Source organism: Onychostoma macrolepis, chromosome 15, assembly GCF_012432095.1.
Source record: "Onychostoma macrolepis isolate SWU-2019 chromosome 15, ASM1243209v1, whole genome shotgun sequence".
NCBI classification, from domain to species: domain Eukaryota; kingdom Metazoa; phylum Chordata; class Actinopteri; order Cypriniformes; family Cyprinidae; genus Onychostoma; species Onychostoma macrolepis.
In genome coordinates this window covers 13,943,149-13,959,194 of record NC_081169.1, presented here as the reverse complement: position 1 = coordinate 13,959,194, position 16,046 = coordinate 13,943,149, and the positions used below count along the sequence as shown (strand labels likewise).

Sequence of the window (16,046 nt, the reverse complement as noted above, 5' to 3'; positions counted from 1 at the left end):
CCCAGACAGTGTCTCTGAGGGCTTGAATCCAAATAGCTGTGGACACGGCCTAACTAATAAAACAGAACAACCCACCCAGCACAAAGGTGAGTATGCACAGGACTGCAGGAAAATAAATCGCACCACAACTCGCAATTAGTGCCGTTAAATAACAAAGCATTCATTTAATCCCTTCATGTGAAGCTGTCAAGATATTTCGCACATAAAGAGGTTTTTACAGCTTATCCGTCTTACACATGTTCTTACGCTACAAATCAATGTTCTGGACACACAAAGCTTGTTTCTCCAAGTCAACATATAACACATCTTTGTAAATTAAAATGCTATTTACATTTTTGAATCAGCCCCAAACATTCTTTCCTCCTGATTTTATCATGCAAAAACACAATGGTGCTTATGTAGAGAGGGAAGGAGAGAGAAAGTGAGGTTTCAGACTCAAACTGATGACCTTAAACAACTTTTCTCATGTCTGACATCAAACTGAAGCCTCTCCCTTCTGCATAAGATCACTCATTTTTGTATGGCACAAGGCTGTAATTCTAATTGAACCATAAATACGATTCATTGCTTATAAAGTCTGCCACACACATACTTGGCCGTCATAAAGGCTACCGCACACATTTTACCTAACTGGTATTCAGGACTGAGATCGTAACAATAGATACAACCAAGAAAAAAACCTTACAGCTGCGGTCTGGAAACATTTAGCCAACAGTTAGTTTTATGCTGGCAATGTGTCATCTGAGACAATGCAGAGGCTCCCATCAGTTCTGTGTACGGTTGTGTTTACTTGGGCAAGGCTTACATTCAGCAATCAGTTGTACTGCCAAACAGATTACTGAAATTATGGTTGAATGCCATATTTTTACCTACCACAACATCATCTTTTTCCAAAAGGAGGATCTTCAGACATCAATTAGATGATATGCCAGTGTTTTCCAAATAAATCTTTTCTCTTGCATGGGTCAGGTGTGCTTTAGCCCAGACTGTCTCAGTTAATCAAGAACATAACTGACTGGATGATTTAGGCTTGCCAGCCCTGAAACAACAACATTCATAATAAACGGGTGGACGGATTGGGAAAATCAAATGACATTAGACCTCTAATTTCTCTTATCAGACTAAAATACCACAACATCTGCACCCCTTACAGAAAATCTAATTTAGTATAGTTTAAAACTCATTAAAGCACATTTCTTATGGTTTTGAAAACATTTATGCCATTTTTAAGAAAGGTTTAAATTGAATGACTCTCAAAATATCATGTGGCGTAACCTTCAAGTAAAAGGTTACGAGTTTTAATTTTGAAACTATTTTTAAATATATTTTCAAAAGTAAAAAGTGTGTGTGAGGGGGGCAGTAGTAATGAAGGACAGTGTAGGTCAGTGGACAGTGTAATGAAAGGAAGCAAAGTGGGAGAGGAGTGGCGGGATCGGGAAAGGTCCAAGAGTTGGGATTCGAACTCGGGCCGCCCATAGCGCAACTGCACTGTATCTGATATTTTAAGAGACTTATTTCATTGATATTGATCAATATCATTGATATCGATTTATTTCGATTTATTTAAGATTTATATATTTATAAACATTACTTATCAGAAAAAGAGAGAAAAAACAATTCAATTCTATTTTATATTTTTACACTAACAATGCAGTCAATATTCTATGTATTAAAGTCAAGAATATCATCAAGCATTTTAAATTTATTCCAAAATAATAACTCAAGGCAGTAACAATTTAAGCAATACATTTTATTTGTGAACTTATGTTTAGATATTCTTTTTCATAGTTAACTTTTAACTATTTTAAAATTTTTCTGATCCTCAGTCTTCAAAGCTCCGTAAATACTGGTCATAGACACAGAGATTAAATTTCACCAAGCTGATTAATCACTAAAAACTCCCACAGATCATGTTTTCAGGCCATTTCAAGTCTTATTTTGATGTTACAAAGTGGCTATATCTAAGTGCGTGAACTTTTTAAAATTAGTCAAGTCAAGTCAAGTCACCTTTATTTATATAGCGCTTTTACAATACAGATTGTGTCAAAGCACTTAACAGTATCAAATTGGAGGATAGAGTGTCAGTAATGTATAATGATAAGATTAAACACTCAATTTTCAGTTAAAGGCATTTCATTATTGAATTCAGAGATGTCATTGTCTAGCTCGGTTTAGTTTAAATAGTATCTGTGCAATCAAATCGGCGATAATCGCTAGAAATTAAGTGTTAGTCTTCACATTAACGCCATTATATTGTTCATTCAGACTGATTTTTGAACGCAGAGCACACACAAACACAAGAGGTGGGATTATATTATATATATAATTATATTACCTTAATTACCATCCCAAACACCTAGGCTATGCATAGGTGGATGAGTGGGCTTTACAAATCATCCATCTCCGTAATACTCTCATCTCTGCTTATGTGCACTGCATGGACATTTTTTTTCCCTTCATCTTGCACTGTCGCTGTTTGCAGTCTTTTTGCCCTGAATGTCTATTGCATTGTATTATGTACCTCAGCACTATGTTTGTACCATGTAAATCCATGTAATACCATGAAAATGTCTAAGTTTTATGTAAGTACTTATGTAAAGAATTTAGGTTAGCTATGTGTAGGTTTTTTTATTGTTTATATAGGCTATGTGATATATAGGTATGTGTAGATCTATGTTTAGATACCTTTATGTCTTATGTATATGCCCACATTTGTTCATATATGTTTACATGTGTAGCACCGTGGTCCTGTGAGGCACAACATTTTGTTCCATTGTATGTCTCCATATATTGACTTAACTAATTTCCCTCTCTTAATTAGGCTTTTTTTCTTCATTATTGTTTCAAGACATTTTGACTTCATGTCCGTTTGAAAAATATCAACATGTATTTAAATTGATAAATCAAAAACACATTTAAATTGTTGCATGCAAATTGCATTTGCAATCTACATTTGGTTAAATGATTAAATGTAGACAAAAAATAAATAAGTGCCATATTGTTGACCCAGATGCTGAAATAGAAAAGGCTTTTCTCTTCCTAAGAAAGATAAAGACTACGATAGAATGATAAAGAAAGTAGAAAGAAAAACGAGGCGGGTGCGGTCTAGCCACCCAACCGTCTCTTAAATTATCTGCCTCAACTATTTTCCATTTCAGAGGCATTTTATAATCTCCAGATTTCTTTTAATAAGCATAGATGCTGTGAGTCCTTATTGCCTTTTTCAGTGGAGGCCGTTCCTCGAAACTGCCACCAGACTTCCCATTTATAGGCACAGAGACTAGTGACTTTAGGAAGGAACGAGAGAAAGAATGGACATCGGGACGGAGTGAGGAGGGAGGTCGGACTGTGTCGTGGGAACCATGAGCTGAGTCTGGATTGCTAAACTTTACCCTCGAGAGAATTCACAACTGCTTTCAATTTGAGATGGGGGTCACTCAAATTACAGTCCCCCTTTCCGCCAAGACCCAATCCACGGCCCCAACCCCCCAGCACTGCGCTCAGGCCCGGCCCTCTCCACGCTCTAGAGAGCCAAAGCCATGACATCACCAGCAGTGGCTTTCTCTAACGCTGCCTCTCACCCCAATGCACTCTTTCTTCTTCTCCTATGTCATTTATCTTAACCCCATCTTTCCAGATCCATGACATGTCTTCTCAGTGTCTTTCTCCTGTGTCATTCTCTCTATCTCTGTTTTGAGTCAGATGTGGTTTGTGTTGGTCTTCTGGTGTGTTTCAGTGTAGTCTGTTGTCAGGCACTAAAGACGTGGTGACAGGCCTCTGAGGTGCAGAGGGCTGCAGTGGAGGAACTGATGCAGGGGTGAAAGGGCTTGAGTTTTACTAGGGTAAACAACATGTCTAACACCACAGGTGAGAAAAACATACAACTATTTTTACACTTCAGCTAAAAAGTTTTTTTAATGTTATATACATATTAGGGCTCTCAATAGATTCAAATTTTTTATCTCAAGTAATCACACCTTTTTGAGAAATTAAGCAGAGAAATTAAACTCTTTATTTTTTCATATTAAGTTGGTTTGCTAGAAACTGTGGTGTGTTTTGCACATGAATGGTACTGCACAAACTCGATGAGCTTCAATGGTCATCCAGTTGTTTGCTGCAGTGTATACACACAACTTGCATTTACCCAAATTTCCACCTACCAGGGTTACAGGTACTTGCACCATTGTAGATGCTCAGCATTGTGATAAACTCCTGACTCTAATTAGACTCCTGACTAAATTATTGTATTTGGGTGAGGTGGTTTAAGTTTTGTTAACTTATGTAAATTTGTTGTGTTTTGTATTTACTTATATATTTACAGTGCTGGCCAAAATGATTAGAACACTAGTATTTTCACCAGCTAAAAATGGTTTTAAGTCAGTTATTTATATCCTTTGCTTCAGTGTGCCAGTAGGAAATATCAGTTTCCATTTCCAAACATCCATTTAGCCATTAATTGTAATAATCCAGTGAGATTTTTGTTTGCACAAGGATTCTGACAACAGTCAGTTCTCCAGACAGAAATCTGATCTGATCATCATCAGTCTGTCGGGAATGATATGAAGAAACAGAACAAACTGAGACCGACTAAATCCAGAAGAACTGTGGCAACGTCTCCAAGATGCTTCAAGAAACCTATCTGCAAAGCTACATTACTGTTAAAAGTTTTAGGCACTTGTGTAAAAATGCTGTAAAATGAGGATTCTGTCAAAAAAAATGTCATAAATAGATTTTCTTTATCTATTAACTTCTATTACTAAATTAAATCAACATTTGGTGTGACCATCCTTTGTGTTTAAAGCAGCTTTTGCCCTAGGTGCACTTGTGCATAGTTTTTCAGGTAGCTTTGCTGGTAGGTCTCTTGAAGCATCTTGGAGACACAGTCATGTCCTTCAATCAGACAATTGAGCCACCGCTTTTTCAGCATTTGCCAGTCACAGACAATTGCCCATAAAGCCACTCCGTTTACCATTGTTCGTATTAAGAGAGTCCCTGACGCTCCTGAGGAGCAAACAGAGATATTTAAAATCGGTGACCTTGTTCAGTGGCTGCCCTCTAACTCTGGTCGTCCTGTCAGTCTGGGGCCCGCACTCCATGTACTCAGTCTTCTTGATGTTGAGGTGCAATCTGTGCATGTCCAGTCACTCACTCTGATCTTGCAATTTGACTTCCCCAAGGAGTACGTACAGTGGATCCAGCTCCTCTATACCAACACCACTAGCATTGTCCAATGCCTCGTCGACCTGTCCGAATTGTTCCCGATCACCTTCAGCGTGCACCAGGGATCCGTCCTCTCTCCACTCCTGTTCATCCTTTGCATGGACACAACCACGGTGGATATTCAGGTGCTTCAGCCCTGGTCACTTCTATTCGATACCTTCCAAGCTGACAAAACCTGTTGTGTTGATAAAATAGATATGTTTTACTGTGAGATCTGTTGGAAATTTCAAGTCCATAAACAGAGAAAAGAATGTCCTACTACTGTGGCAGCAGATACAGTACTTACTTACTCAATTGACATGTTTTTCAGATATATCCCTTGCTTTCTTCTTAATGTCAGTGGGCCATGATGGCCCAAATGTTCATATTCTTCTGTGCACATGAGCAGTGCCAAAGAAAAAAAACTTAGCCGGTTTCGTGTAATTTTATGTTTAAACCACAGATGGCAATAGAGAGGTCAAAGTTCCATGATCCAATTTAAGAAAATAAATAACATGCAAATATGGGAGAACGGAAACACGAGGGCATTAGAATTTCGCTGCATTCCAAATTTCATGTTTGGTGAACTTTGACCTGCGAATTCATATCACTTGAAGACTTGTGAGAAGAGAAAGACAACACAGTATTAAGAAGAACGCAAACTTTAAAGCTGCTGGTTTGAAGCTTTCCACGGGAAAGTGGAGTAGATTATATATTTTGAAACCAGCAGCTTTAAAGTTTGCGTTCTTCTTCATGCCATGATGTATTGATCTTCTGTTGGTTACACAATCAGATGCTCTGTAGAATAAAAAACGGCTCTCCACCTTTTAACAGTTACTTGCAGACAAAAGTTAATGCAATTTTTGCAATCTGTTTAGAAATGTCTTTTCAAAACTCTCAATAACTTGACTCAAGACGATTGTGTGTTTGAGTGCATTTGGAAGCTTAGCGCTCTCACATTCATGGAATGCCGAGCATCTCTGCAGTTAGTCGGGCAGCTGGTGTGATGGCTGAGGAGGGAGTGGAGGAGAAAGGAGGGGTGTCACACTAAATAAGCACAATTACACTTACGCAGGATGGAAACCAGATGACCACGGGCACTGACAACATGCAGGGGTTACACAGGCCAAGGCTCAGATACACACTCAAACACAAAGGGCCCTTACAACATCCTGGAGCCCCGCAGTAGACGGATGGGGCTCTGTAAATATGCTGCGTTTCCCACACTGCACTTTCGTGATCTAAGTGTGAGCCACGACCCCCTCATTCCTCCCACTTTCTCAGGTTTTCTAAAACACCTCCATGAAGAGCTTTTGAGTTATTTCTTTCAGTGTGAATTGCATCGATCCTAGCCTAGTCTGTCTGTTCCTGGTAAACTTGTAATGCTTGACACAAAGACTTTGTAGTAAGCTGGCCATGTTAGCCAAACTTTTTGTAATGCTCTCCTGCCTTCCTTTTTTGCCTGTTCTGTGTGAGTGGAGGGGGTGATTTTACATGACTGGGAAATGAGCTAATCGCTCGGTCTTTATGACCTAATTTCAGAGCTCTACGCTTACTGAGACAAAGACAGAACCTACATTCCAAATGCTGCTCGGTGTGTGAGACTTGCTCTTAACAGATTATAAATGGGGTTCACTGTGCCCCTACCCCATACAGCAAAAACTGTTTAGAAACATGACAGAACGGAAATTTAAACACATTCTTAGTTAAAGATGGATTTTTAAAACATATTTTGTTTTACTAGATTCTAAGGGGGGTTATTCCTTTTCTCATAAGTGCTCATGTCTGTGACTCTTTATTCACAGTTTTCATTCAGAGTAAAAGACTGACTTGAGAGTCTAAAACACTTTCATGATTGGAGTGTGGTACATGTGATATTAATTAAAACAAGACCAAAATAATACAGAACTAACTTTGCATTTCCTTGTATTCCTAAAAACTTGTGCCAACATCAAATCCACCATCGCCCCCTTGTGGCTATTCAGATGTGAATTTGAATGACATCTAGGGGAATATTTTTAATTTTTTGCTCTAACCAATGTTTATGTAACTAATCAGAAAGAGACTTTCAAAAACTAGGCTTAGTGAAAGTCATTTCTGATTACATATTTTAAAAGTCTTAAATTTAATTAAATTTGATTTATCGTGGAGAATGCTGTCATAAGGGTAACTATCTATTTATCTATCTATCCATCCATCCATCTATGAGAAATATAATTTAAAATGAGTGTTTACCATTTTAATATTTTTGAAAATCTTATTTATTGTGATAGCAAAGCCAAATTTTCAGCAACCATTATTCCATGCTTCAGAAATTATTCATGTAATATTTTAAGCATTATTTAAACAGTAAAAAAAAATAAGGAAAAACAAAACAATTCAGGAAACAGATGAAATAGAATAGGTAGCATGCAAAAAAACATCTAAAACATTACAGCACACAGGACAACCTGCCCCTGACATTCATGAAAAATCCCTCAGTCATGACCTTCCGGGTATAATCTACGCTCATTATATAGTTAACTCTTGCTCTAATGGTTTAACTGTGTTCACTTATTTATCCAAGAGCTATAATGACAGTGGAATTTAGCTTGAAGGGTGAAACCCAAAATTATCCTAATTTCTGACAAAGATGGTGTTTGAAACCAACAGGCAATGTTGGATTTAAATAAATATACTGACAACTTCCTCGCATGACTTGCACTGGTCTGCCCTATTGCTTCTTGACAGGCTAACATATCAACAAATCAGTACTAGGAAAAAGAAAGCAGACTGAATAAATTGACTATTATTGAAGATTTCAAAGTAATGTTTTTTTAAAAAACATATAGGCTGATATGAATTAAACCGTTATATGTCACAGTTACAGGCCATTCGGTAGTGGGCAAAGAGTCATCAAAAGTCTGCAGTTGCTACTATAGTATAATATATGTTACTATATATATATATATATATAACATTTTCTGTTATGGTATATTGTATCATCTCATGTATGCATTCTTATTTTCTCAGATCTGCATTTTTTTGTATGCTTACAATCAAAGAACAAGGCTATGGACTGTAGCAATGATTTAATGACTTACATAGAATCATTCTCACTAAAATGTGCCATGAGAGTTATAAGCCTTTAAAAATCAACTCAATTAATCAATTATTCTCATTTATAAATGTATACATGCATATACATACAAGTGAAGTAAAAAAAAAAAAAAAGGGCTACCACTTCATTACTTATATGCTTGAGACAATAAATACATCCCTGAAAGCTGATTTGCTTCTACAATGTAGGATTATAACCATAAAAAGTGACAGATGACAAAGGTAATAGAAGTATTTCAACCATCTCACCAAATCTTAGTGCAACATATCCCACTTTTACAGTTTAAAAAATGATGTAGAATATCTCATTTAAACAATGAACATTAATGTAACTTAGTAGTTTTAATTGAGCTGAATGTTGGAGTGTCATGAGATGGATCTTCGTTCCAGACACAAAAAGGCCTCTGGCTTTAGCGTGAGTCTTCTTTGGGCAGCTTCTCATAGGACACCTGCTCCTCTTCAGGCAGTAACTCCTCCTTGTCATCCAACATGAAAAGTCTCCTGTTGGAGTTTCTGCGCACTGTGATCAGGATCAAACCTACCAGAAGTAGGGCAGACATGATGGCCAGGGTGGCCACTAGGAAGAAGGCTGCGAGTGAGAGACACAAGACATGTTCAATTTTGTATTAAAACTATATATATATAAATGTTTTTGAAAGAAGTCTCACCCAGGCTGCATTTATTTGATCAAAAATACAGTAATACCGTCACATGATCTTTGAGAAATCAGCTGCTCATGAAACATTTCTTATTATTATCAGTGTTGAAAACAGTTGTGCTGCTTAATATTTTTGTGCAAAACATGATACATTTATTTTCTGGATTCTTTGATGAATAAAAAGTTCAAAAGAACATCATTTATTTAAAATAAAATCATTTGTAAATAAATATCTTTACTGTCACTTTTGATCAATTTAATGTGTTCTTGCTAAACAAAAATAAGCTAATTTCTTTAACAAATCTTAACTGACCCCAAACTTTTGGAAACAAGTGTGGGTATATAAATTATAAGTACTTAATATACAGGTATATTAATTAGATTTTATGACTGGTTGGATGTTTGTTTGGGTATTTTCATGTCGAAAATGAGTTTTTTTTTTTTTTAAAGTACAAAGAGCAATTCAATTCATTTTAATACATATCATGCATTTAACAATGCCTTACCTGGAGTCCAGCGGTTACGTGTGTCGCCTTCATGTCCATCAAAATGGCCAATAGAAAAAGAAACACAACAACATAAGCTACCAGCAAAACAAAGACACATACTTAAAACCGGATGGAGAATTCCTGTTGTCCTCTTACCATCTTTCCCGGAGCAAGCTGCCATGCACTCTTCCTCAGTGCTGTAGCGGTTTAGGTTTCCCTTGCAGCCCCCATAGAGGAAGCGCTTACAAGACTGAGTGCTGGACTCAAAGTAAAACATCTGGAAGGCTGCACGGCACGGGCCAGAGTCGGATGGCGCAGCACAGCTTTCTGTATTAAGTTACAGGATAAAGAAAGTTTGGTTTTATTGTATAAAAATTCACTATTCCATTATTGGCAATGTTTGAAATAACAATAAGAAATTCATAACAGCTGATATAGAATCTGACACAGATTCTTAGCATCTTACCTTCAAATCCCTTAAGAGAATTGGGGACGACAGGGTCCTTGTGGTTGCTGGGAATGACCTTCACTGTGATGCAAACACACAGAGTTATAATTCCATAGTGATTTATGGCAATCAGAAAATGAACAGTCACACACAATAGTACCTGTGCAGGTTGTCATGCATGATTCTTCAGTTTCATAATTGTTCTGGTTTCCACCACAGCCTCCATAGGTGAATGATTGACAAATGCCATTGTTGTAGTAATAGCTTCTAATGGAGGCTCTGCAGTATCCCGTCAGTGCGGGAGCCTGACACTTCACTGATTCAATGGGAAGACACCATTAGAACCAACAGTGTACAACTGTACTCTGCTTAAAGTCGTGGACAATGTAAAACCACTAAAACCTATTTAATTTAAATAGTAAAAAAATAAATAAAGCTAAAATACCTTGGAATTCATCTGATGTCATTTCAGGAAGAGCTTCAACATCTGCGGAGAGAGATACAGAATTGTGTTTATCTGACATAAGAACCTGGTAAAATGGATCCTACTAAAGTAGTGCTGTCAAACGATTCATCGCGATTACATCCAAAATAAACGTTTTTTTTTATATAATGTGTGTGTGTACTGTGTATATTTATTATGTATATCTCAATACACACACACACATGTATATATTTAAGAAAAATATCTTATGTTTATAGATTAAATATATTTATATATAATGTAAATTATATGAATACAAATTTATATGTAAATATTTTCTATATATATATATATATATATATATATATATATATATATATATAGTATGTGTGTGTATTTATATATACAGAATAAATATACACAGTACACACACACATATATATATATCGTATAAACAAAAACTTTGGATGTGATTAATCGTGATTAATCGTTTGACAGCACTAAAGACAAAATACTTAAGTGTCTATCATCCATTTTGAAGTCAATACACTCTCTTAGTATTTGAGACTACTATGTAAACCTGGAAGCTTTTAGCAGCCGTTACTTTAGTTTTCAGTGTCACATGGTTCTTCAGAAATCAGTCTAATATGCTGATTTGCTCAAGAATCATTTCTTATTATTACCAATTATCAGAACTGAGGAGTGCCTGGGTCCTGGACCCCTCAGAAACCTCTTTAAATTCATTACAAAATGATCAATTTTATTAAATAATATTAGTTGAGCATGATTGTTGGGAGCTTTGACAAGTTGAGCTAATGATTTACTATTTACAAAATATTCAGTCAGTTAAGCATCACTCTTCAGCTGTGTCATAACCGGTCTCACTGGGACATCTTGATAACAGACAGATTTGATTACCGATGTTGTTTTCAGGTACAGACATTCTGCTGCGTTGACCAACGGAATGAGAGTCCTCGGGCACAGCAACTGAAGAGAGAGCAGAGAGACACTTTAAATTACTATACTGTGTGTATATATAACTATATAATTCTGAACGAGACATACACTACCATTTAAAAGTTGCTATTGTGTTTGTTTTTAAATGTTATAAAACCAAGCCTACACTGTAAAAAAAAAAAAAAAAAAGTTGAGCCAACTTAAAATTAAGGGAACCAGCTTCAGCAGATTTTTGAGTTTTCTCAACTTGTCGTTTTAACTCAAAAATCTGCTGAAGCTGGTTGCCTTAATTTAAAACTTTTTTTTTTTTTTTTTTTAAAGTGTACATTTATTTGATAAACAAATGCAGTACAAACAGTAATATTGTGAAATATTATTATAATACATTTTATATTACATTTTCAGCACTCATTACGCCAATCTTCAGTGTCACATGATCCTTTAAAATCATTTTAATATTCTAATCTGGTGCCTACGAAACATTTCTTGTTATCAGTGTTAAAAATAGTTGTGCTGCTTAATATTTTTGTGTGTGTGTGTGCGTGTGATTGATAATACATTTTTCAGGATGTTTTGAAAGCTCAGAAGTCACTGTCACTTTTGATCAGTTGAATGCAATAAAAGTATTAATGTCTTTAAAAAAAATAATAACTACTTATCTTACACTACCATTCAAAATCTGGGTCGGTAATTCAGTAAGTAGATCCCAAACTAAACTACAATTTTCCATGTTTTCTAAGGAAAATGAACAGTAAGGAATGTTCTATAAAAAATAAATTAAAAAAATGTAGTGCAAGTCCCATGGACATGGTTGCACAATTTGTAACACACACACACACACACACACACACAATAACGTTGCATAACACAAAACAGTCCAGAGTGTTGTAAATAAAATCCTCCGTATGATTTCCTGATGACGATGATAGGATTTCGTCTAAGCGTCTCTATTAGAAGCAGATGGCATCTTTTTCCGTTTAAACATCATCTCATCTCATAAAACTGGTAATTCCACGGATCACAAAGGGTCATTCGGATACAGCAGGCACAAAGCACATTGACCCCTTAAAGAAAACTAAAAATTCCTTTCCTCTTTCCTTCTCTGTCTAAATCTATCATGTTTCAATGCAATGCTTGAGAGGAAAGAGGTAAAAAAAAAAAAAAAAAAACAGTGACAGCTAATGTGTTTGTCATGCCTTTGTCGAGGACAGGTAACCCATCTGTATAGAGGTCGCCAAACCGGTTATTCAACAACCCAGAGTAAGATGAAACCAACTTAAGACAAGTTGTCCAAACTGTAGAAAATAGACCTAATTGACTTTGAAGTAGTTTTGATTTCAGCCCATAAAATTAAAACAACTAAACGATTAGCTTTGAGAATTAGCTGAGAGTAATGTAATAAAACAGGCCGCATGACAATGTCAAGTTACCTGGCTGAACTCTACTACGAACTCTAAGTGGAAATCAACTCGACACCATTCAAATATAGCAGGATGTGAACCAACAGACTGACCATACCGAGCACACAGCCAACCACAAACTACAATGTGGGTACTGTATTTGTGCCCATGTTCACTGGAGAAAGGCTGTAATAAAAGTTGTATGGTTTTCCAAAGCTCGTATTTTGGTCTCTTTCTCTAAACCCGTTTTCATCACCACAGACATGTCAGATCATAGACTGATATGCTCTAAAAACATTTCCAGTGACTTTTACAGTGATTGTAATGGGCCTCACATACCAGTATGTATGTGATTTGAGATTTAAACCCAAAATCCTCAATAAAACACAATGTTTTTCTTTCAGTACACAAAATGTATCTGCATTTTCTCTGGGTGTCCAATGTAAGCCAATGCAAACATTAACTAAGATGCGAATGGCAGCTGGCCTCAAATCCAGGATGTGTTGATTTGCATTTATTTTGCCATATTTCTTGCATACCACATCCTAACTAGGCTGCTGACACACTCTGTGGAGCATAAATATAGTGATCCAAAATGCTCCAGTCATGAAAGTAAAGTATGTTGATACTTTGAGTCATATTATACAATCATCAGCTGTGTGCTGCAACAAATCTAATCAATTTACTCAACTTAAGACCACACCTTACAGAATATTCCTTTCGTCTGTCATCAAATGCTCTGTTTTTGTCACTGCACTTCAATAGACTAACTTCACATGTACAGACCAAACAATGAAAAGGGCTTGATGCAAAAGCTTAGCTCTAAAGCAGGAAGTCCAAATCAGTAAACAGCAGGTAAATGAATTAAAAGAAAGAAAGGACACATTAAATTGATCAAAAGTTTCCCATTTCAAATCAACTTTCTATTCTTCAAAGAGACTTGAAAATAATGTATCACGGTTTCCACAGAAATATTAATCAGTACAACTGTTTTCAACATTGATGATAATAATAATAATAATAATAAATGTCTCTTGAGCAGCAAATCAGCATATTAGAATGATTTCTGAAGGATCACTGGAGACTGGAGTAATGATGCTGAAAATTCAGCTTTGTATTAAAGGAATACATTACATTTTAAAATATATTCAAACAGAAAACAGGTATTTTACATTCTAATAATATTTCACAATATTGCTTTTTATTGTATTTTTAATCAAATAAATGCAGCCTTGGTGAGCGTAAGAAACCTCATAATCATTCAATAAACCTTGCCAACCCCAAACTTTTTAATCATTTCTATAAAAGCAGATCAATATCTCAAAGTATATCCATCACAATTGCATTTGGGATTATAAATAAAGTAACATTAGGGTCAATGAACCTATTACATAATAAAGGTTTGCATAAAACTGAAATGTTAACACTCACTAAATATTGTTTGGTATTTACCTGTCACCCCATTACAGGAAGCCTCACATTCCTCCTGGGAGTTAAAGTTGTTATCATTGCCTCCACAGCCACCATAGATGAACTGCTTACAGGTCTGGTTGGTGACATCATAATAAAATCGTGGGAAGGCAGCACGGCAATTTCCCACCAGACTTGGGAGACGGCAGTGATCTGTTAAAACAGAAGAAAAGGAATAGTCTTAATATAGTGTACATGTGTTGACTGCCCTAAATATGTTTCTCTGATTTGAACTGGCAGTCAAATTGCCAATGCATTTGGTCATGATATTAATGCAGACCTCAGATCTCTCGTTGTAACATATTACTGTGGTACACAAATCATGATATCAATCAGGCATGGGAATATGTGACTTTACCTTCCCTTCTGCAGTTTTGTTTACAGTACTAGGCTGTAAAACCTGAATTACAGGTTGCTCAGGTCAGTAGACAACAATGCTGCACCACTACCTGGAAAAAAGGGAGGGTTTCTATACAGCATTTTCTCTTTTTTCTTTTTCTTTTTTTGGTGTTACGTTTATTTCAACCTATTTAAGATCACAGATAATTATTAACAGTTTCTCAGTGAACAAACATTATATTACTACTTATCAACCTCATGTATATTCCATGAAATGCTGAACTTCCGTTTTATTGTCGTTTACATACACGTAACATATGGCCAAACAAGTTAAAACATGAACTAATAATATAACAATACTTATTTGTATTTACTTATTTTTTTGGTGAATCAGGCATGTGGTTACAAATAATTTTAATGCACACTGTTAATTGAGGGAATAAGCCTTCATGAAAAACTTGCATTTGTAGTTTGGCATAATTCTTTATTGTTATGCCTTTTAAAAAGCTATTTGTTTTAAAATATTATTTCTCATATTTGAAAAAAAATATGTTGAAGGCTGCGTGATGCAACTAACACAAATGTATAGTAATGTGAGAAGAAAGCTATGAAACCAACTGTATACAGGTCAATACGTTTTTTTTTTATTAGATATTTTGCTCTTTTTATGGCAAGGTACAGTTTGTTGAGGTCAAGTGTAAAATATATTAAAATCTGTGGTAAATATGTTTTGAAAATACATTCATGACTCACGAGTAGCCTATTCGTTACTGTGTTTTTGATTTTTTTTTTCAACTAATTTTTATTACATAAATGCTCCACAAACTTTCCTTAAGAGTAGGCTCATTTTAACATTTTATATATGGGAATTTTCCAGTTTCCAGTACATTTTGGCGTTTGGTTTAGAACAATTGTTACAGTACCTGTGCCGTTTACAGAGCGAACTTCGGCCTCGTTTTGGGGCTTTTGGTCAGTGCTATCCAGGATCTTGCGATACACCTTGAACTGCGTGCTCTGGGTCAAAACACACACGTCTTTGCCGTCTTTCATACAGCTGACCAGGAAGCACTCGGGACTGCCGTCGTCCGCCGGGGTCCCGATCACAGCGAGCTGGCAGTCGTCTCTCTCACAGCAAGCACTCTGACACTGCTCTGCGTCCGTGATCTCCGGCAGGTGAGCCAGGTAAGCCGCGCCGTTATCAAACGAGCTGACATCCAGACCCTGCTCGAGCTCCGAGTCCGGGTCCCACTTACACGCGTTTAGAACCGACAGACAACAAAGTAACCCGAAGACAGAAGCAGTGAAACACACCTGAGCCATTCTTCAATTCCCCTTCTACCTGTCTTAGCTCTTTTCGGTTATGACCGACGGTCGAATCGAATAAAGTTAGCGAACTCTGCGGGCACGCCTTTGTAAACGCACCTTTATCTAGGCTATATAGCTCGTGTATTCAGACGCAGCAGGTGTGTGTCTGCACTCCTGTGAAATATGCAACAAACAACTTCCTCTTACGTGACGTCACTGTTTGTCTTTCACAAGATTGTCACCGCAGCGACTGAACTGC

The 16,046-nt window shown here is 36.4% G+C and overlaps 1 protein-coding gene and 1 long non-coding RNA gene across 3 annotated transcripts; one reads left to right on the top strand and one right to left on the bottom strand.

Moving 5' to 3' along the window:
- On the top strand, positions 1-5,741 carry LOC131520470 (uncharacterized). Its single transcript, XR_009266067.1, has 3 exons — positions 1-86; positions 3,753-3,867; positions 5,178-5,741. It is a non-coding gene; the product is annotated as an uncharacterized LOC131520470 (long non-coding RNA).
- Positions 5,742-8,255: 2,514 nt separating this feature from the next.
- On the bottom strand, positions 8,256-15,995 carry spint2 (serine peptidase inhibitor, Kunitz type, 2). Of its 2 annotated transcripts, none has more exons than XM_058745560.1 (9): positions 15,406-15,995; positions 14,126-14,296; positions 11,235-11,303; positions 10,338-10,379; positions 10,053-10,208; positions 9,911-9,973; positions 9,603-9,771; positions 9,463-9,512; positions 8,256-8,887 (listed from the first exon to the last, which is right to left on the bottom strand). In XM_058745560.1, the coding sequence occupies exons 1-9, from the start codon at positions 15,800-15,802 to the stop codon at positions 8,709-8,711; spliced, it is 1,296 nt and encodes a 431-aa protein (XP_058601543.1). In that variant the 5' UTR covers positions 15,803-15,995; the 3' UTR covers positions 8,256-8,708. The 2 variants fall into 2 exon arrangements, with proteins under 2 accessions (XP_058601543.1, XP_058601544.1); XM_058745561.1 differs by having other exon boundaries at positions 9,463-9,489; positions 9,601-9,771; positions 15,406-15,993.
- Positions 15,996-16,046: the final 51 nt, after the last annotated feature.

Bases quoted from the DNA above. Each gene is read 5' to 3' on its own strand.
- spint2 (XM_058745560.1), bottom strand. From the start codon at position 15,802: ATGGCTCAGGTGTGTTTCACTGCTTCTGTCTTCGGGTTACTTTGTTGT. The intron at 14,297-15,405 runs GTACTGTAACAA...CTGTTTTAACAG, and splicing joins TCGCTCTGTAAACGGCACAG to ATCACTGCCGTCTCCCAAGT. The intron at 9,974-10,052 runs GTACTATTGTGT...TTTGCATCACAG, and splicing joins ATGCATGACAACCTGCACAG to TGAAGGTCATTCCCAGCAAC.